This window comes from Vidua macroura, chromosome 3 (genome assembly GCF_024509145.1).
Source record: "Vidua macroura isolate BioBank_ID:100142 chromosome 3, ASM2450914v1, whole genome shotgun sequence".
Lineage (NCBI taxonomy): Eukaryota > Metazoa > Chordata > Aves > Passeriformes > Viduidae > Vidua > Vidua macroura.
Window position 1 is genome coordinate 88,940,982 of NC_071573.1, and position 21,086 is coordinate 88,962,067.

General features: G+C 40.4%; 1 protein-coding gene across 1 annotated transcript; it reads right to left on the reverse strand.

The window, feature by feature from the left end:
- Positions 1–4,291: 4,291 nt before the first annotated feature.
- On the reverse strand, positions 4,292–11,016 carry PTP4A1 (protein tyrosine phosphatase 4A1). Its single transcript, XM_053973203.1, has 5 exons — positions 10,910–11,016; positions 9,212–9,304; positions 8,703–8,833; positions 6,997–7,071; positions 4,292–5,895 (listed from the first exon to the last, which is right to left on the reverse strand). The coding sequence occupies exons 1-5, from the start codon at positions 11,012–11,014 to the stop codon at positions 5,778–5,780; spliced, it is 522 nt and encodes a 173-aa protein (XP_053829178.1). The 5' UTR covers positions 11,015–11,016; the 3' UTR covers positions 4,292–5,777.
- Between the last annotated feature and the right edge of the window lie 10,070 nt (positions 11,017–21,086).

Here is a 21,086-nt window from a genome sequence, read left to right on the forward strand (position 1 = left end):
AGGGAGTTTCGATAAGTAGACAAGTGAAATAGAAATGCCCAAGAATTTCTATACAGGGAAAACAGGAACAAAATAAGGTCAAGAACTTGGGAGGTAAAGACTCTCAATGTATGAAATAAACCTTATGAACCAAAGGGCTTACTCAAGATCAGGCAACTGAATGAAGTATGAGAATAGGAGAAGTAAAAATGGTTGTGATTTAAGACAAATATGGGAAAGTTTGCATGCTTTCCATCAGAAGGATAACCTTAACAACACAAAGTGATTGGATATTATAAAATTGTCTCACTGATTAGATTAATATGGGAAACAGCCAGCGTCTGCCTAGAAAAAATTCTGCCCATTAGCAAAATTCTGTCTGAATAAAGACACAGTGCAGAAGCACTCCATGTAGGGTGGCCTGAGGAGCATCTGAGCATCAGGGTATATAGCTCCTGCCAGGTATCCTACAAGGAACTCCCAGTTAGAAGGCAGGGAGAATTAAGAATCATGCTGTACAAAACCAAGGAGAGAGTAGAGTAGCCCACCCCTGGGACAGACAGGGGATGTGATACTGTGGGAAACCTTGTATATCAAGCATAAAGGGATGAGTATACTTGCAGTATGAGGGAACTCCATGGTCTCGCACAGGCCCTCTTGTTTGTATGTGCTTTCACTGTGATGAACTGAAAGTTGTCATAGAGTTGAATTGAAATTTTAAAGGCAAATTCAGGGTTTGCATGCACTACCTAAAGACACACAGATTTACTGGGGAATTGAAGAAGGCAAACTAAGATGTGTGTAGCTTCCTACTAGCACTGTGGACGTGCATAACAATGCTGAGCAGCACTGTCCTGTTCAGATCATAACTATGCTCCTGTGAATGGGGAAGAAGAGTTCGTCACCTGCAACTCTCACTTCTCTGAAGTCCAAATGTAATTCAAGTTCTGTCTTCTTCAGAACAAGCATCACTGGAACTTAATGATAAAGCATGTGCAAATTTATAAAAAGGAGAAGAATCAGCTACTGCTGTTACTCCACCAATAAAGTGAGATTAAGACTCCAGCCCACTAGAAAATACCCATTGTATACATCTAGGTTTTTTTACAGACACAGGTTACATCTAGTATTGAGACTGAATGTCTTCTACTATGTGAGTATTTCTGTCTTGAGCATTCCTATGTATCTATACACTGGTATCTGATTTTCTTCAGCTACACTTCTAAGAGTTCTCATTTGAACCAGAAACTGAAGCAGGCAACTTGATCTTCTGGCACTGTCCCTATCGTTTCTTGTCAGATCACTATTTAAACACTATTACCTCACAAAGAGACTTTCAACTGATAGGGAACTTGTGTTGTTATTGAGATAATTATCAATGCATTAGGACAGTATGTATCAAAATTAACAGCAGTCATGCAGGTGACCATCAAGACAAAAATAATGCCACTTGCTGTGGTTACACGTAGCATAAACCCATATCAATAAAAAATCGGGTTATAATTGTCAATGGTTATTACACACTAAGAGCAGAATATGTGGAGAGAAATACTTTACCTGACACTTTGAACTATTGCACTTAAAGAAGTTAGGTGAAATTTATTTTATCTACCTCTAGATACCAATACTGCAAATTGAATTTGCCATCCAATGTTGCCTTTACAGACTATGCTCTCATCTTTAGAGAGCTCTTCATCTAACATATTTTAGGTATCTCTTAGCACAGGAGATCTGAGACATATGGCTAAAGCGCAAAATTCCTTTCACTAAGAAATCTCTATTTCTTCAGTTAAGTTCCTCCCAGCTATTTAATAAACCCCACCAAATTTCAGCCTGATTTTAAGAGCTGAATTCAACTTGTGAAATAGAACCGATTTTTTTTTTTTACAGTGGGATTACACAAATACATACAAAAATATAATAGTAATCTTCTTGGAACACTGTCTCTGGTTTGATAACTTCCCCAATACTGACAGAAAATACTTGCTTATTATACACAGGAAAATCCCAGCAAATCTAAGATACTGTTTTGAGTACTATCTCTCAGTAATTATTTAAATAATGTTGCACATATTAAAAAAAAAAAAAAAAAGGAAAAATAGTATTTATCAATGCTGCAGTCAAGCACTCAGAAGCTTAAAAACATTTAAGGTAAGGTCATCTATGAACCCTTAGTCTGGCCCTCTCAACACATTTGTTTAATTACAGAAGATTTTTTTCCCCCATCTCGTTTGTAAGGATAAACAATGCTCACATAAAAGAGCAGAGCTTTACTACTTTTCTTACTGCCAAAGACTTTAAGTCTAACCTTGGATTCAGCCTCAATACCAAACTACACATTTTCTCATTGTTTCTTCTGCAATAAAGCAGATGGGTCTGATTACTTCAGAAATTACTGCTTATCTCCAGAACTGCTCCACTAATTTAAGGACTGGAATGGATTTTTATACACCAAGAACTGAAGACAAGGAGATTAGAAGTATTAATTAGTTTTGAGTACAGTCTGAAGTGGCTCAGGACTGTTCAGAAACAGAGTTCTACATAATTTCATATATATTTAAGTACATTATTTACAGACTTAAGTTGAAACTGACTGCTCAGCGCTTTTAAGAATCAGATTCAAGAAAATCACACTCAGTTTTATACCTAACTTTGGATAATCAGTAACAAAGTACCTTTTTGACTACCTTTCCTGCGAATTGTTAAGGGACCATATGACAGAACAATATAGGGAATTCATCCATTTTCTGCTGCACTAATTGCAAACTCTCACCCCATTTCCCATGAACATTTCTGCTACATGCTAAGGAATGCTGTAAATACTACCACCATTTACATGCCACATTACATAAGTCATTAAATCCACAGCACAAACCAGTCTAGCAGAGGACAGGAATGTACTACAACATACCTCTTGAGGGGGCAAAGCAGTTACACATTCAAAGCATCCAAAATTAAATGTTACATTAAAGCCTGTTTTCCATGCCAGGCTTTAGCCTTAAGATACAGTAATTCTGCTTAAGCATTTCTTCACTTGAATTTGTAAATATTTATACATACATATATATATATATGTATATATATATATACACATACACCCTTTAGATGGAATTTCATTCAACTTGTTTTATGTAGTTCCGTCTGCTATCCTGTCTTCACAACATAAGTAATGTTGAAAACTACCAGAATTGTTATGAAAGAGGAAAAGATTTTCTGTTCCTTAGAGTCAGGGAAAGAGTTCAGAAGCTGACTTTCAACAGACATGTGCTCATGCAAATTTTTCCTCTTGTTTACTGAAATCAACTGAAGTCAAGCCCAGTCTCAGATTTAGAGAACCAAGCTTCCATCACTAACATGTTAGAGCTCATAACTGAAACCCTGCTTACCCATGATGAATTCCATAAAGACAGAGCAAAATCTGATCTATGTACAGAAATTGCATTAATAATTTTAAGTAAAAAAATTCCAGGCATTTTACTTGTAGTTGTTTTACAGACTTCTCCTATTTTCATGGGCAAACCAAATCAGAATTCCTAACTTGGATACTAATCAGTGTTAAACCAGTATTTACATCAATCGGCCCAGTGTAATAATGAGTTACAGAATATATGAAAAATTTGTCTTTGCCATTGTTCCTATAATCTAGTCCATCTTGACAACAGAAACATTGATGACTTTGGATGTCATTCCATAACATAAATGAAGATCTATTCCATTAAACAAAGTACCTTTTAAACCACGTTCAGCTTCCACAGGAAAGATGATCCAAAGTTTATTTTACTGCTTTAAAGATTGTGCTATAATATATTATTTTAGGCATTTTTAAATCATACAGTGCTCTTTATAATGAGGCTGTAACTTCTCCAAAAGCAATCCTTCAGAAATCTCATTGACTATGATCTCACCTCACTGTTTAGAAAGGAAGAAATGTATTAACCAAAGTTTAACTCTAAGCAGACGTGAGCATCAATCACCTCAGCTGGCTACTAAGAACACCTTCTAGTTCTCGTCAGGAAGTTTAGTCACCACTATGGAAACTCACATAACAGGTCTTTGCTCATGCATTTTTTGGAACATCTTGTTTGTACATAGCTTCAGTCTTGACAATGAAGCACTCTATCACACTATTTTTACCTGAATTCTAATGGTACTGATTCAAGTGTTCCCTAAACTTTAGTGATGCATATCCTCTTGTTTTACTGCAAAAACAGCTTACTTACTAAATAAGTAAGCTGTTTTAGTACTGGGGACAAGTACTAAGTCCCCAAGTAGCAAGTCACAAGTAAGCTACATGAAAAAATACTTTCTACCATTGATTTTTGTCCACATTTATTTATGGGTAAAGCAAACAGCAAACATTACAGCAAAGGGGACATTCAGGCCCAGATTTAAAAAAAAAAAAGAAAACAGATGCCTGACTAGATTCTGAATTTAGGCACCTCAAGATTGCTGACATAGTACACAAAAGTAAGTGAAAGTGATGAGCATTTCAGCAAACTTCGTAAGTGCATTTCAGTCTTTATTTAGATGTTTTAAGCTCTCGCACTAGATTTTACAAGCTGGTGAACACTGGCAAAAGTATTTCTCCCACAGAACTATAACCACACATTCCCAAGACAGTATAAATATATGGTTGAACTAACATTAATACACATCACCATTTTATCAATTACATAATAAAACAAATTATCAAGTATCCAAATATTAAGTTACGCAGCTTGAAAGGCATACAAAATATTACAGAGGTCTGCCCAAGTCATAGCAGAAACTCAAGGAGAAAAAATGAAAATAAAAGATCACACTTTCAACAAAGCAATAGTTGGTAAACAACTCTCAATAGGTACAGTAAAAGAAAACTACAAGATTTTTCCGAAATTTTCTGATTAAGAATTTTTAGCTACAATAACAAAGCATTTCTACGTTTTAAAAAAATATTTACTAAAGTAAAGGGCATATTCTATACTTCCTGCACAAGACAAAGGCAACATTTTACTAGAAATATTAAATAGCCCCTCCCAACCTTTTCAGGCCCTCTGTTAAGTTGCACATGAAGTGCCAACATTAATTTTACTGTAAGGCTTTTTGTCTGGAGACATTAAAGACTTGTGTGCTTCTGTACAATTTAAAAGATCTTCTACATGAATAACCAGAGTAATGACTCGTAATATGGAGAGGTTCAGGTAACAGAAAGTACAGATGCAGGGGTAAAAAGTTGCTGTAATTCATAGTATTAAAAAGACAGACTGTGCAAATCTTGATAATTCTAGTGCGATTGTGGGAGACAAAACATACCGTGAGCAGGCAAGAGTACTTTAGAGGCCCTATTGTTCAATATTGAAATGACTGTAGAAAAAAGATAGTAAGGTCCAGATAAGCTGGTAGTTCTCACATCATCAGAACTATGCCCATTTTAAGGAAAAACATGTAGCTGATATGCTGGGTATTTTGGCACCTAATCTCTCTACAGATTCATTTATTTTAGTACCCCAATTTTTAGTAGTTGAAACTAGGTCAGTAAGACTCAATGGCATGATTAAAGGATATTTGATCTAATAATTAATGAACAAGGAGACAGCTCAGAAACAGGGTACAGCAAAAACATTTACTGGGTCTCCAAATAGACAGATATTTATCTAAACATAGAAGTTGCATTTCTACTCAGCCTTTAGCCTAATAAATACTCCTAAGGAAGCTTCCTTTACTACTAAAAAATACCAGACTGATGTCTTTGGCATGCAGTCTGCTCAATTCTAGCTTCCATCCTTTATTTCCAAAGAAGTACTATAGGCTGTTGAGCTTTACTGAATACAACAATTATTTCGGTGACCATTGGAGTCTTTAAAGCGCAGACGCATCTTGGGGCGGTATTTCTCCAAGTACAGAAGTTGCTTGCTGTTGAAAGCTCCACGCCGCTTCCTAGATGGAAAAAAACAGATTTGAAACGGAACATTAATCTACTGCCCAGTGAAATAATATCACCAACCAGAGAAAAATATTTTTAGGTCACTTAAAAAAGCCACCTTCAAGTCAAGGCTGTAACCAAAGTAGGGATAATTGGAAGTTAAGTGCCAGGAAAGAGGGTGGTAGTTTCCTTTCACAAATACCTCACTGGACCACATGCTCAAAGGAATACATAGCATTTTAGACTGTGTTCTAGCCTATGAAAAGCAAAAGCCAGAGATTTTACATTAAGAAGAGGAAAGCATTTTTAATTTAGAAGAAACTTCAAAAGAAAACTATAGAGCAGATGCAAGATGGTCTTCTTGAGAGCTGAAGTTATTCATTCTCTTAAAACAATTATGAAGAATATGACAATAGTAAGAAAGTACATAAACATTTGAAGTCCCCATAATAAAGGTGCTGAGCAGAAACTGAGCTTCCTTTGTTTTCTCAAACTGTATGTATGTGAAAAAAAAGGTGCATATTGGCTGACTGGAGTATGTACCTGGCTACCTATTCCTCATTTCATATACAGCCAGTACAAGCTGAATTTAATTCTTCAAAGGCCTGGCAATTATGCAAGAAGTGTTTTGTTATTGTTTATTATGGATGCAGCTTCTTTTAAATATAGCTGAAACCTGACAAATTAAAACACTGAGACTAAAACTGCTCTCCTCCAACTTACATACATTTAAAAATCCAAGGAAATATTTGCCTTCAGTAGACCACCAGAAAAGCAAAGGTATTCTGCCTTCCATATGTAAAATAAATAAAAAGAACTCTGCAAATCTAACTGAAAGTCAAGGGGTTTGTTAATGGTTGTTCTGGGTTTTTTTAAACCTTCTCAAGTATGGATTCTGGTTTCAACAAAAAAATACCATTCCACAGATCCAAATCCTACAACACTGACCGTATTCACTACAATTTCAGATGTACTAAATTAAATACCTTACAAAAAAAAAAAAAAAAAAAAAAAAAAAGAAAGGCATCAAAGACAATTTAGAATTTCCTTCAGTGTCCAAGGATGTATCAACACACTGAATCTTGGGAACAGCTACATGCTAGCATCACACTTACTGTCTTATGAACTGCACTGCATCTTCATACTTCATTCCACATTCTATCAGTGCAAGAGCAACTAAGACTGGAGCTCTGGTTAAAAAAAAAATTCAGTTTAGTTTTTGTCAAAGCATACTCAGAAAAACAATTTACTTTGTTTTTTGCATATTTGATGTTTGTTCACTGGGAAAGCAGAAAGGCAGAAGGCATTCCTACATTCACCGAGACATAGTATCGCCTCATTCTGAATTAGCCATTCTCATTAAAAAGGGGTTTAAATTAAGTCTAGTCAACCTTAGCTTCATTCATCTGACTTTAGGTACACAAGAGAACAACACAAAAAATGCAAGTAATCTTTAATAATTTGTTTCAAATCAATTGATTCTGAGAAAGAGTTGCATATGGGTTTTTATTCTCCAAAATTAATCATCATTAGAAGCAGTCAGGATGCCAAAACAAGTGTCAGAAGAGAGGCAGAGTTCAATAAGAACTGACAAACCCTACAGCTAGTGTCACAAGTTTTGGGAACAGATGCAATCCACAGGCTGCTACACTCCCCTGAGGATTTCCTTGTTTGCCATGGTGTTCCTCCTCTGACAGAATCTATTTTCAGTTACAAAAGCTTGACTTAAATCAAACTCAAATACATTAGAAATTTATGACTCAAAAAAAAAAAAAAAAAAAAAAACCAAACAAACAAAACACCACAAGACAAACCTCACACCACACACTAGCAACAGACTTGTGCACATAGTAGTAACTTTAAGTGGTTTCATATGTTCAGGGATTTAAAAGGAAACTTACATGATAGAAAGCTAGGACTGTCTTCAACTGATTAACTGCCTCGTTTTGAGGAAAAACCAATCGGCATCATTCTAAGCAGCAGAAGAGGACTTGTTTTGGCAACATTCATCTACTACTAACATTCATCAACATTCACTGTAGTGAACTTTGTTATTTGTGAAGCCATAATGCAGTGGATAAGCCAGGCTTATGGATAACAAGACCAGAAACCTCCATTTTATACTGGACATGCTGAAATCCATGGCTAGAATAAAGCAACTCCTTTTTGAACAGATCTAGCTCCCAAGTAGTTTAGAACAGCAGAAAAAACATTATTTTCTCATAATTGTTGGAACTCTATTCAAGATAATGGCAGCAGACAGAAGGAACAGGACTAAGAGGAGACTATTTAGCAATATCCCTAAAATTTTTTATGTCACTTAGAAATGAGACAAACAGCTTTGGGACTTTAGAGAACACTTTTCATCCCCCAGATAGGTTGTGGATGAAAGCTAGTCTTGATGTGCCAGAACCACCCACTTGTTTGTGGTTAACGGTTACAATGCCCTTGGTTCAAGGAGACTGGCAGTAGTGCTGAAATGGAGAGAAAGCAGACAAGCCACAAAAACCCAAATGCATTAGGAAAAACCAGACAAAAAATCTTGATGGGGCACTCATCAATATACTCAGTACAAGAATATACTTGTTAACTTAATTCTGTAGACTTGTGAGAGCTTTGACTGAAGCACCATCTCTTGACCTAAAGATCTTTAATAAATACATACAACAGTTTCCTGCCATCTTAACTACTTTTAAGTGTGAGGTCATTCCAACACTGGATACGTGACTATTTTACATTTGCTTCAAGTAAACTTTTGCACTAGATCTTAACAAGTCTGGCCAGGGATGACAATTCAACAAATCTTTAAACCTTCACCCACCTTCCAAGACCAGCAACACAGTGTACAGCAATACAACAACCAGGTTCTTCACGAAATTTAACTTTAAGGAGGTTTAGCCAATCATCAACAATCTGGTTGGATGGTGGAGCACCGTCATCAAAGGGCCAGTCCTAGAACACAGGGTGACAAACACATAAAGACAAAATTCTTGTAAGCTGTATGCACAGGCAAAACAAAGGAGGGGACACAATGGACAAAGAGCTGACAGCTAAGAAAACCACTCAAACCTACCATTTTCTAATAGTCTAACTATAGCAATATTACAAATAGATTTCTCTCAATCAGTTTTCATTGATCACATGATTTAGCTCAAAACTGATTTTTTTTTCCTGACAAGAAAAGATGTCTTCACATCTTTCTTCTCCATCAGTTGCTGGAATACACTCATAAAGTTAATAAAGCGGTGTCAAATAATCTTTTTTTGGGGAAAGGGGGTAGAGTGAACAGCAAAATGCATTGGTTTCAAAGTCTGCTTCTACACTACTTACCAAAACCTGAATGCCTTCTTTTTCCACCGGAGCAGTGTCATAAGTAGCTTCACACACTCTCACCACTGTGGTAACACCGTATTTCTTAAGTTCCTAAGTAGTGGAAAAAAAAATGCTGTAAGAGTAAACTAGCTTAACTTAACCATTTAATTTTCTTGCTAAGTTAACTTAGGAACTCATTCCAAAATTCTCAGTAGCAAAACTCATGCCATGCCAATGCTTGCCATCCTGCAAAGACACAGAAAGCTGAAATGACTAAAAACTTGGGTGCTAATGCCAGATACTTTAGGCTTTTCTGCAAACACAGTCTTACATGCAGACTAAGTTTTGTTATGTTGGATCAGACTTTTTTCTTTTAAAATCAGATCCTGATAAATATTGATTAATCAAGTAGTCCATCTCCAAATGATCATTTATCTTAAAGGAATATGAAGCTTTGCAAAGCTACATACTTCACTAAAAGCATTCTGAGCAAAATCTTTCCCCTATCTCTCTCTGCTTAAAACAACAGGTCTGTTAGACCACTTACTCTTAAGAGTTATAAGCACAGGACAATAAATTATTCCAGTTCCTGAGCTGTCAAGACAAAATTTAGCTTTCTATTTTGCTATTACCCTACATTAAAAAAACAAAACAAAACAAAAAAAAAAAAAAAAAACAACAACAAAAAAAAAAACAACAACAAAAAAAAACCACACCAATCCCTCTTCATTCTCCCTGCAACAAATATAGATATTATTCACACTGCAACTGCATTCAGGGTAATGACTGAAGCATAGCCTAAGCAGACCTGATCTACTTGTGAGAGTATAAAGGCAAGCAAATGTTCTCTCACTCTGTTTCCTGTAAATAATCCTGCACTAAATACAGAAATGAGGTGTAGTATACCTAAAATCTTGCTAAGGAAGGACTTAGCAAACTTGGAGCTTCCCATGAAGTAGCTCTGCAAGGAACTTATTAGCATACACACACACTTCATACAACCATGGACTTTACAGTTCCAACATGCTAAATACATGGTTTAGATGATAAATTCAGTACTAGCAATATATTGCAAGCCACTGGCTTTAGTCAGTAGCATTTACCAAATCACTTGAAGTAGCTTCAGTAGCTCTGAGTGCCACAAATTTCACTCACATAGATGCTATGACACAGAGGATCCTCTTAAGCTACACTAAAGCCACGATCTGCCAATAGTGAAGGAAGCTAGGTAGTGAAAGCACATTGCAGTCCTGTTACTAGCTCCTAAGGTTCTAACCCACGCTATGTATCACTATGCAGGTAGTGCAGTGAAATGTTACACCACTTCAGCCCAATCTGAATCTACCACTAAGAGATGTTTGTATTGCTCTACACGCAACACTGGTAGATAATTCCTGTTTTCAGACCTAAACAATGTACTTAATCTACCATGTACTAGACAGTATAATTATTACTTCACTCTCAGAATGACATTTGTGATGGCCAAAGTATGTATGATTTGTCTACAGATTTGCAGATATCTGCAGATTTGTCTACAGATCTTCAAAACACAGTACCAGTATTTGAAAATAAAAATCAATATACAGTCTCAGTATCTCCTCATATGGCTTTTAGAGCAGTTATCAGCTAGTAAATCTATATTTATTTATATATAAATATAACATGCTGTTCAGGGATTAAAAAAATACATCAGTAGGAATTCTGTACCAGCCTTACCTCTATAAATTTGTTTAAGGTTGCATTGGTTGGATTATGTGTGATCAGAAATCTCATGTTCTTGTAGGTGATTTCCACAGGAGCTGGGCGGTTCATTCGGGCCATATTGATTTAGTTAAACATGCAACAAGATTATGAAAGGATTAAAAAAAAATTCTAATACAGAACTGATGTAGAGAAACTGAAGTCTACTTCACTGTACTCCACGTGAAATTCTCAGTGCTTGGAAGTATGACGTTGGGAGCAATGGGAAATGAAATGAACCTCCTAACAAGAAGCAGCAATTCTTCAATCCAGTAATACTGAGGCAAAAGAAAGGCAGTGCACTGAGGTTTACCCCATCCAGGTCTGAATTCCGTTGGTAAATGCTCTGCCGATTTCAATTCAACACTTCTTATCCTGGTCAACCACTCTTAGGGGGGCTTCTTGGTGGAGTAGTAATGGATTTCTACAGTTCACTTGTCTGCATAGAGGTCGTGCTGTGCCTGGCAGTAGTCTCCACTGCCCTTCAGAAACTCCATAAATGTGTGACCAAGAACACCACAGAACTGCTGTAAAGAGAGGGGGGCAGGGGGAGAAGCATAATGAGTACAGGTGAAACAAGGTTTTAAGACATCAAGCTTTATGAAATGAAAAAATAAGAACACAGCAACTAAGCAGTTTTACAAGGTTTAGTTTTTATTCCAAGAATTAGGTTTGTGCAAGAATCCTATTACTTTTTTTTAACACGGATTACTAGAAAATAAATACATTTACTTATTACAAAGTTTCCATGTAGGGTTTTTGCAACACCAAATCCTGTAATGTATTAAAATACCAATTTCAGATGTGCAAAACACAGCAACAAGTTTTAAGAAACCCAGTATTTATAAAAAGAATAGTTCTTCCAGGATACCCATACAACTGCCTTCCCCACTTTGAATTGAGAGACATCACAACAACTACTAAAGTTACAGAAAAAAATGCATATAAATACACCTGACACAAACAGTAGGCCTTGAAAGCAAATGCAGTCTTTGTGGCCTAACACTGTAATGTGGGCTTTTGAACAGAAGCTTTTGAGGCATACACATTACTAAGAAACATTTCACATACTAAGGACTGAAGACCACTGGCAACCTTCATATGCTTTAACAGTCTTTTTACACCATGACTTCATTAATATACAGAGAAAGCAGTAATGCTCTAGCTAAAAACATAGGCAAGTTTCTTGAACAGGTCATTCCTGTCCACTGGTATGCTGCTTAGCTATGGTTGAATTTATATATATAATTACTGGAAGAAGCAACCAGGAATTAAAATAGCCAATGAACTGCTCCAAGTTGTGTATTTATTTGCAGATGTTGCAAATGAACCACCCATAGGTGCTTTTTACACCTGTAAAACCTTACAGCAGATAGATGCATTAAGTTTTGTGCCCAGCTACTCTACCGGTATTACTGCTTATACCTGTCTAGGGCACAGGAGGGAAGAAGAGGGGACTTCTGTTTTCCAAAAGAGAGGTACAAGTTGAACCACATGTCCACTAAATACACTTAGGTATTTGAGAGAAACACAATCAATCCGACAAATATTGAGCAGAAAAAGTTATTTACATTGATCAGTCAACCTATTTTCATATTTTCAGACAGCTTCCTGGTAAGTTTTAATGTGTGTGTTAAGTCACAGGCGGGACTTGTAAAAAACAAACAAACAAAACAAAGAAACGCACAATAAAACTCCAACCAAAGAAACGCACAATAAAACTCCAACCCGCTAACAAACACAAGAATGACGTTAACAGAAAGAATCTAAGATGACAATTTCACATCCACTTTGCTGTCACTCCAGAGATACTACCATCACCTGGTAGTGATGCAGACTCCAGGATTAAGTTTGCCAGCTACTTGTATTTCAGTATTTACTTGTACTTCAGTATTTACCTTTAACAACTTAAGAGAGAGCAATAACTCTAAATATAATAGGCCTGGAAAAGGAGTAAGAAGGATCCTCTTGAGTCAAAGGTCAACAGAGTAACAGGAACCAGAAGAATTCAAGACTCTGAAGGACGCCAAGAATCATCATCTGACTCACCAGCCATGCCCTAGCAAGGTGGCAGGAGTGCATTTAAAAGCCTCCTAGGACCAGATCTAGGGAACAGCTAAAATAGCAACTGAAAAAAAGAACTGAAGGTAACTTATTTAAAGTCATTTTCAATTAGTTTAAGAAGCAGAACAGCAGAAAGGGACAGGACAGCTTTAAGCAGATATAGCTGCACAAGGTCTTGTGCTGCTTTTTGCACTGCACTGGCAGATCTCCTGTAGATCTCTTCGTAAGACTGCTAAGAAGAAGCATAGACAGACCCTTGCTCTGCTAAAGGATGAGGGAGTGAAGGCTGTCAAAAACACAGATGCATGCAAGTGAGCTTGAGGACAAAGAATGGAGTCATTAGGGTGAAAACCATTCAATTGGCAAAACGGAGCTTTTGGAGAGAAAAGAACATTTCACATGTTGCCATACCAGGGTAGGTAGGAAGAAAGAAGTAATCAGGTTTCATCCAGTCTTCTAGGCAGGCTGCCCTTAGTCTGCAACTCAAGATACCAGACAAACCAGTAAACACAGAAAAGGACAAGCAGTAAACAATTAGTTAAGTAAAAAATCCTTCTTTTTAATGCAGATTGCTAATGACATTTTAGAAACTAGGTGCACAGTTCAAATTCTTATACAAAGCAGAAGCAAGTAGATTATGCAATGTTACATTTGAGTTTCATGTGTTATTAACCCTTACAAAGGAATTCATACTGTTAATTACTGACTTAACAGTCAGTATTAGACACATCAGAACCTTAGTAAATCACACATCTAAGGACCTAATCAAGCATGTACTTAAGCCTCACTGTTTGCCTTGGCAACTACTGCTGCCACACTACAGAGGACCAAAGCTCAGAGTTTCCTTTGATGTGAATGCCATCACTTCCTACCAATACTAGCAGGAAAGTTTCACAGGCAGACCAACCTTTAGGCAGAAACACATTGTACTATCCCAAGACAGCTCTGCCAACCTAGTTTCATTCTGTTCTGGGAGCCAAATGAAAATTAAAGATGAGTAGTACATGGGCATGCTGAATCTGTTATGCAGTTAAGCCAGAGTACAAGGTTTCACCCAACTTCAGCAAAAAGACCTGGAAGATGAGAAATCAGGTACGAAAATAGTGTTGCAGTAATTATGATGATCTCGGGCTTTGAGGGAACTCAAATGATGTCATGTGCTTTCAAAAGGCCTGGAAATACAGCTTTAAAATTATTATATTGTCTCATACAGTTTTGGTAGTAACCTATCAAAACAGTCAAGACAATGCATGAAAGCAAAAAATTGTGTAAGTGAAATTCAAACATGTAGTGTTGAAGGCAGAAGGCTCTTTAACAGAGTAACACCAACTCATAGTTTGTACCATCAAGTTGGGTATGTTGAACCAGCATATTCTTTTCAATTTACATATAAATTTTCCTCATTTTACATATAAATTTAACACTGAAGGATTTTGGAAAAAGTAGCAGTTTCCATCCCAACAGAAAGCCCAACATTTAGACACTTAGAGCCACCAAAATAAACTTGGAAAACAAAACTAGGGTTAATATGCCAGGACACCCTGTTGAGAGAAGGTAACCTGTCCATTATAGCTGCATTATGATTGTTTGATCCATTACAACTCAAGACAGAAGTTAGAGAAAAGTCTGTTCAAGCAGGAGGAAGGCATCTTGAAAAGGAAGGCTTTAATTCATGCCATCCTCTGGGACAGATCTGTCATCACTAACAAGCAGATTCACATGGCTGTTTATTTGGAGTTTGAAACAATCACTCATATCTGACAAAAATGGTTTATAAAAGTAATCTATTAGTTCATTATTGCTATGGGGAAAGCAGAGAGATACAAGGTTATCCCGCGCTGTTGACACTCTGGTTCACATCTTGAAAAGCATGCAAACAAAAGCATTTCTTAACACAGTTATATGACACTTTACCTTCAGAAGATATGCAAGATTGTTCATGGTTGCTCAATCCACCTGCTCACAGACTGAAAACATTTATACCCAGAACCAACTATGTGGTCTCATAATCTCTTAAGTCAAGACCTTACACACACTCACCTACTGAAACCACAGGACTAACACTAGAAAACTAAAATAAACTAAGTTTCACAACAGTTTAAGAACACCTGCAAGGAAGTTCATTGTTCTAACTTACTACCCAACAAAAAGATACTGAATGACAAATACCTCCAACTTCTTACTATTCACGGCCTCAGTAGCAACTGCCAAAGCATACAAGGAAGAGTGAGAGGGTAAGGGGTACAAACTGCAAAGCCATAACACAAGGTAGAAGCACACCTTCATAAGGTACTCTTGACAAGATGCACCTCCTATCTACTGGGCACATAAATGCCTGTCCATTTTAGACCATGGAAAGTAACCCAATGCCTATAGAAATACATTCATATATCACCAATGGGAAGAGAGAATCCAAAGGTTTATCATAAATTTGTTGTGACATGCTCTATGCCAGAAGGATATTCTTGTGGTTCAAGAAGGGGGAAGAAAAAATTATCTCAAAACTTCCTGTATAACAAGTCAATGCAACTTTTAGAGGTGATGAAACCAAGGCCATGTGATCTGGTTCAAAGTTCTTCTGCTTGGACCAGAAAAACAATATGCAAAGAAGCCTTAACAGATATTGGAAAAAATTAGACATCACAGAAACTAATCCATCCCCTTGTCTAGCACTTCCTCCTGAGTCTCTAAAAACAAGGACTCTCCAAATGACTTAACACTGTCACTTCAATAGCAAACTACATAAATCCTGTCAAAAAACGATTCCATTATGTTTTAAGCAATAACATGAGAAATATAGCACATCCAGCAATAAATGTCTGCATGTATTTCATCAAGGTTAATTAAGTAATGAATGCCTAGCAAAAAGTTGCAACTGAGAAGAAAGTAGTAAGGACTTCCATTTAACACAGAATTATTTCTTGTATTGACCCAATATAGTGAGTTTTAATTTTTTGAAGAAGGTGACAATCTGTTGTTTTCGGTTCAGTAATACTCTTATCTGGGTCTTCTGGTTAATGTTTAAAACAAGTGATTGCTTACAGTCAGCCGACACGCTGGGACAGACCCGGCATTCTTATGTGGCATGTATTTTGTCAGAACAGGAAAGTTTCACTTAATAGAAGTTATTAGATAAGACTAACTTCTATTTATTTACTGTCTTACTGACACTTTTAGTTCCAGTAAGACATGTCCAATGACATCCTGTTGCCTTGGCTCTTGTTATATCTATCACACATTTTTATTTCTCATTCTCATATTTCCTCTCACAGCTGTGCAATTTCTGTATTACCTCCTCCACATTTTCCACCCGAAACGACTCTGTTCTGTTAAGACAATTTCAAAACCATTTGCTATTCCATCAATGGAATAACATGAGCTGACATTTAGGTGTAATCTTCAGGTTTCCTGATTTGGCAGTTTTATGAGATTACAAAGAGACAGGGTTCATACTTCTGAGTCACTGCTTTCGAAAGACTCAGCAGATGCAGGTAGACATATTGGAAAGTTGTCTCCAGCAAAAATAAGAAACACCAGATTATAGTACCTTCATGCCACCCAAACTGTACAACTGCCAGCTCATAATACTTGCAATGTGCTTAGCTGGCTAACAGTGAGCAAACAATCCTGCTTCTATTGTCATAGACAACTTGATTTTGTTAATTCTTTGTCTTTCTTGCTTCCCTGCTTTTGGAGGGCATACTACCACCAGCAAGCCGTGCCTTGTTTGATTTTTTTCTGCCCTGTAGTCACAGATGTTACACAGCACAGGCATCGAGACTACTAGGTGAGTTAAAAAAAGGAAAACAAACCAAAAAGCGGCAAGCGAAATCTTCCAAAGCTGAACTGTGATCCACCTCCAGAAGGAAATGCCTTCCTTGGACAGATAGATGGCAAAGTCTTGAAAAACGTTTCGGTCGAAATTAAGGTATTTGACCACATTCGCGAGCTTTTGAGGCTTCAGGCAGATTGTTACAGAAACATCCGCTTCAACGTGTACTTAACGACTCGTCTGCGGACCTTTCCTGCCGAACAATGCCGGCAGCACACCCGAGTTCGGGCATACCCTACCTCTACTGCATAGAGCTCATTTTGGAAAGGACTCACGTCCTCGCTCGCAGCCGGCACCGACTCCCCGCCCGAGTACGGCTGAGACAAAGCAGCCGCCCAGCCACCTTCGCCCCGGCCGCAGCCGCGCACGTGGGGCCGCGGCAGGGGATGAGCGCCAGCCGCGGCAGCCAAGCCTGGCAGCCAAGCCTGGCAACCAGCCTGGCAGCCAGCCGTCCACGGGCAAGCCCCGGCTTGCCCGGACAGCTCCGGGCTACGGCCGCCCCGCAGCCTCGGGGTGCCGGGCTCCCGGCCTGTCTGTCCCAATCTGTCCTCGGTGCGGAGACACTGTCCCGGCCGTGACAGCGCCCCACGGGCCAGGCCGGGCCGTCGCCCCGACTGCGGCGGTCACGGGTTCGCATCACGCCTCGATCAGGCTCCCGACGCGGAGCCATCTTGTCCCCCGGAGCCGCCGCCCGGCTCGGCTTCCCCCCGGCAGGGGGCTCCCGGCGCGGCCCAGGGCGCGGAGGCGCTGCCCTTCCCGGCGCGCGGCCCGGCCTGGCCCGGCGGACTCCGCCGCACAGAGCCCGGCGGGGAGAAGGCCGGGCTGGCGGGCGGGGCAAGCGGCAGCCGAGCTCACAAAGCGGCTTTGTGCCCGGGCCGGGCCGCCCAGGAGCCGCGGAGAGGTCGCCACCTCCTCATTTTTCGGTGGAGGAGGGAAGAGGGGCGCCAGCAGGCGGGGAGCAGGAGACAGGCGCCGGCGGGGAGGGAGGCCGAGCCGTGCCGCAGCCGGGCGGGCTCGGCTCCCCAGCGGCCCGCCCGACGGGAGCCGCAGCCCGGCGCTTCGAGAAGCCGCCCGCAGCCGGCGCGGCCCGGGCGACAGAACAAAGAAGCAACATGGAGGAGACGGGGGAGAGGAGCGGTAGCCGAGAGGCCAGCGGGGCGAGGGGCCGGGGCGGGGGGCGCGGGCGAGCGGCACTCACAGGAATATGGTTACTCATTGAAGACTGTAGCCTGATCATACAGCCGGGGTGCGGGCGCCACCGCCGGGGGCAGGAGGAGCAGAACCAGGAGGAGGAAGAGGAGGAGGCGCTGGAGGCCGCGGAGCTGCCGGCGGGGGTTCGGCGGCGGCGCGGGGAAGGACCATACAGCGGCTGCGGCGGGCGGGCGGCTCTGCGGGCGGCGCCGGGCGGACGCGGCTGCACCAGGAGCGACACTCGGCGCCGCCTCCCGCACGAGCGCGCCGGGCCCCGCCCCTCGGCGCGTCACTGACGAGCGTCGCGCCCACCCAATCAACGGCGCCATCGGCGCGTCTGGGGCGGGCGCGAGGCCGCGGGGGGCGGGGCGGGGCGGAGGCGGGGCGGGCGGGCGCGAGAGGCGGAGGCGGCCGGCGGGAACCGGTTGGTGAATGGGGCCGGCGCGGGGAGCGCTCCTCGGGGCCGCGCCGGGACAGCCCGCGCGCGCCCCGCCCGCTCGCGCCGGTGGCGTCGCCGGGGAGCGCACGGCGCGAGCCCGGCTCCCCCGGGACGGGACAGTTCCAGACTCTTCTCCGCGCCGCCGGTGCGGGGCGGCCGGCTGGCGCTCCGCAGTCCTGTGCTCGCCGTGGCGGGGCGAGGCGGGAGAGCCGCTCCCGCGCGGGTCGTAGGACGCGGGGTGGCGCAGCGCCGGCCCCGCGTGGAGTTAATCCGTCGGCCCCTTCGCCCGCGGGCTGCAAAACCGCTCTGGCGAGTTTAATACCGACAGGAAGCTCTTAGAGCGTTCTGCTCGCGGATTACCCCGTGTCTTTTAAGTCGAGATGAAAACCGTGATTCTGGTGTTGCAGATGGGAGCTCAGCCCAGTAGGCCAGAAGCGGTGTGAGAAACAACAGGGCTCGCTCAGCCGCTCCCTCTCGCTCCTGGGAAGGCGTCTCCCGGGGCACGGGGTCCCGAAAGGCCGGCATGAGGAGAGGTGCGGCCGGCGGTGGGAAGCGCCGCTGGTATCGCTGCCGCGCCTCAGGGATAGCGGCATGGCCGGCGCTCCCTGGCTGGACACCGGCAACCGGGGAAACACCTCAATGTGGGTCACTGCCAGCTTGATGAAATAACAGCCTATTTTTAGCTGGTGTTCTTCTGAAACTGTTCTAGTTGTATTTAACTAGTTAAGCGTTTCTTCTGCATGATATTTTATTGCTGCTTTACAGATTACAAGAGCTTGCAGAAGTTGGATTTTATATTAAAAATAAACAGCCTCAATCTGAGTTTCCTCAAATTACTATTGCCCTGTAGAGAGGCACGGCTGGTTTGTGATTCTGCCCAAATGTCCTGGGTTGGTAGAACCTGCATAAGCCGTGGCTTATCCAGAGGAGGTTTTCATGGTATCTGCTGAGATGTGCTATTCAGAACATGTCTATACTATCTTTCACTCCACCTGCCTTCAGGAGGCCATAAGCTAATTTCTAACCAGGATCCATGTCTCTGCTAGGATAATGTACTTATCTTCTCTGGGCTATAAATAGATCTGGGCTGCATTTATTTACATTGTGTTAGTATTTACTGACTTAGAGCACGTGTCTGGTGAACTCGCAGCTGTTTCCACTTCTCCATATAAAACTTCTTGAAAACGTGCTCATAATGCTATAAAATAAGATCCCCAAGTTTATGGGTGCTTGGAATATTGTTTTCTTTTTGGTGATTGCAATGATAGGAAGGTTTTGGGAATAAAGAAATAAAGTCAACATGACTTCTACCTTTAGTAAAGTTTCAGGAAATTTGCTCTGAATCATAGAGCAATGTGATTAAACAGCTCTTTACCTGCTTTAATCCATGCTGTTTGGTTTTTGTATTTGGGATTTTTTCCTCCAACAATGTAAAGTTTTGTTTACTGCTTCATTGCACAATAAACTGATCAGGATTTTAAAATCAAATTATTTTCTGCTGCAGCATCCTTTGAGTGTTCTAGCACAGTAGTTTACACTGAAAATAAGTCTGGCAGTTTCTCTGAAATTATATACCCAAAGAAGAAAGGATTTAGCTCTGAAAACTTCTGGTCTAAAAGGATTTTTTTCTTCTTGAGTAAAGAATGCCTGGATCATTTTAACGATATATTAATAATTTTTCTTAGGTTGACCCTATCTAGTCCCCCTAGTTGTGATTAATTATGTCATACTAGTTGTCACTTACTATGCAGTTCCTGTATTTTGTGATCTGGAATGGCAAGAGATACTTGGAGACTGCAATAGTCTCCTATTTCATATAATATGAAATATCAGAGGTATGTGTAGGAGAGAGAGAGAGACGAGTGGATAGTCACAAGGTGTCAATTAATGAACTGATGAAGCAAAGCAGGTTGAGGAAACAGAGATGACACTCGTAAGGAAATATAAGAAAGAACTTTAAATATAAGAAAGAACTAAATGCTTGAAAAGAGAAATCTATGGGGTATAATCAGAAGAGACTGATACTACCAGTAAGAGAAGCAAAGATGTGATCATGACCATCTTGTGGTATTAGGAAGATTAATACAAGTTTTATAATAAGAGGCTATAATAGGAAAAAGCTTGAATACATTTTTGAAGCAGTGGGAATGAAAAACAAAATGTGGGTATGGACTGAATGTCCTTACCTAGTTGGCTATTCTCGAGAGTTTTTAAAAGTTTTAATAGGCAGTTGTGCAGTAAAACAGTCAATTTAAAGAATATCAAAGTTTCAGAAATCCAAATATACCATATGATTGCTTTATTTTCTCATAAGAATAGTGACAATAAATAGTTAAAAAAAATCTTTATTCACACTCTATGTAAAAGTGTAAATATTTTATGTGCTTTGCTAGCCATTTTTGTAAAGAAGGGGAATCTTAATATAATTAGGGAAAAGTTTTTTTACTTCTGGTCATCTTTGTCAACCTTTCTGTACTTATAAAAGTTCTATTATATTATTTTTTAGTCAGAGGGACCAGAACAGGAAGTAGTTTTCAACATACAGTCACACCAAGACAATGTATCACTTTGAAGTGGTTTTAATTAATTGCTACTATAGATGTTCTTTTTTGAGAATGCTACTTCTA

What these genes read in the sequence shown, in the direction of transcription:
- PTP4A1 (XM_053973203.1), bottom strand. Translation starts at nt 11,014, where the DNA reads ATGGCCCGAATGAACCGCCCAGCTCCTGTGGAAATCACCTACAAGAAC. An exon ending in TGTGTTGCTGGTCTTGGAAG is followed by an intron (nt 7,072 to 8,702) that starts GTGGGTGAAGGT and finishes TTTTTTAACCAG; the next exon opens with AGCTCCAGTCTTAGTTGCTC. An exon ending in GCAGTGCAGTTCATAAGACA is followed by an intron (nt 5,896 to 6,996) that starts GTAAGTGTGATG and finishes TTTTCCATCTAG; the next exon opens with GAAGCGGCGTGGAGCTTTCA.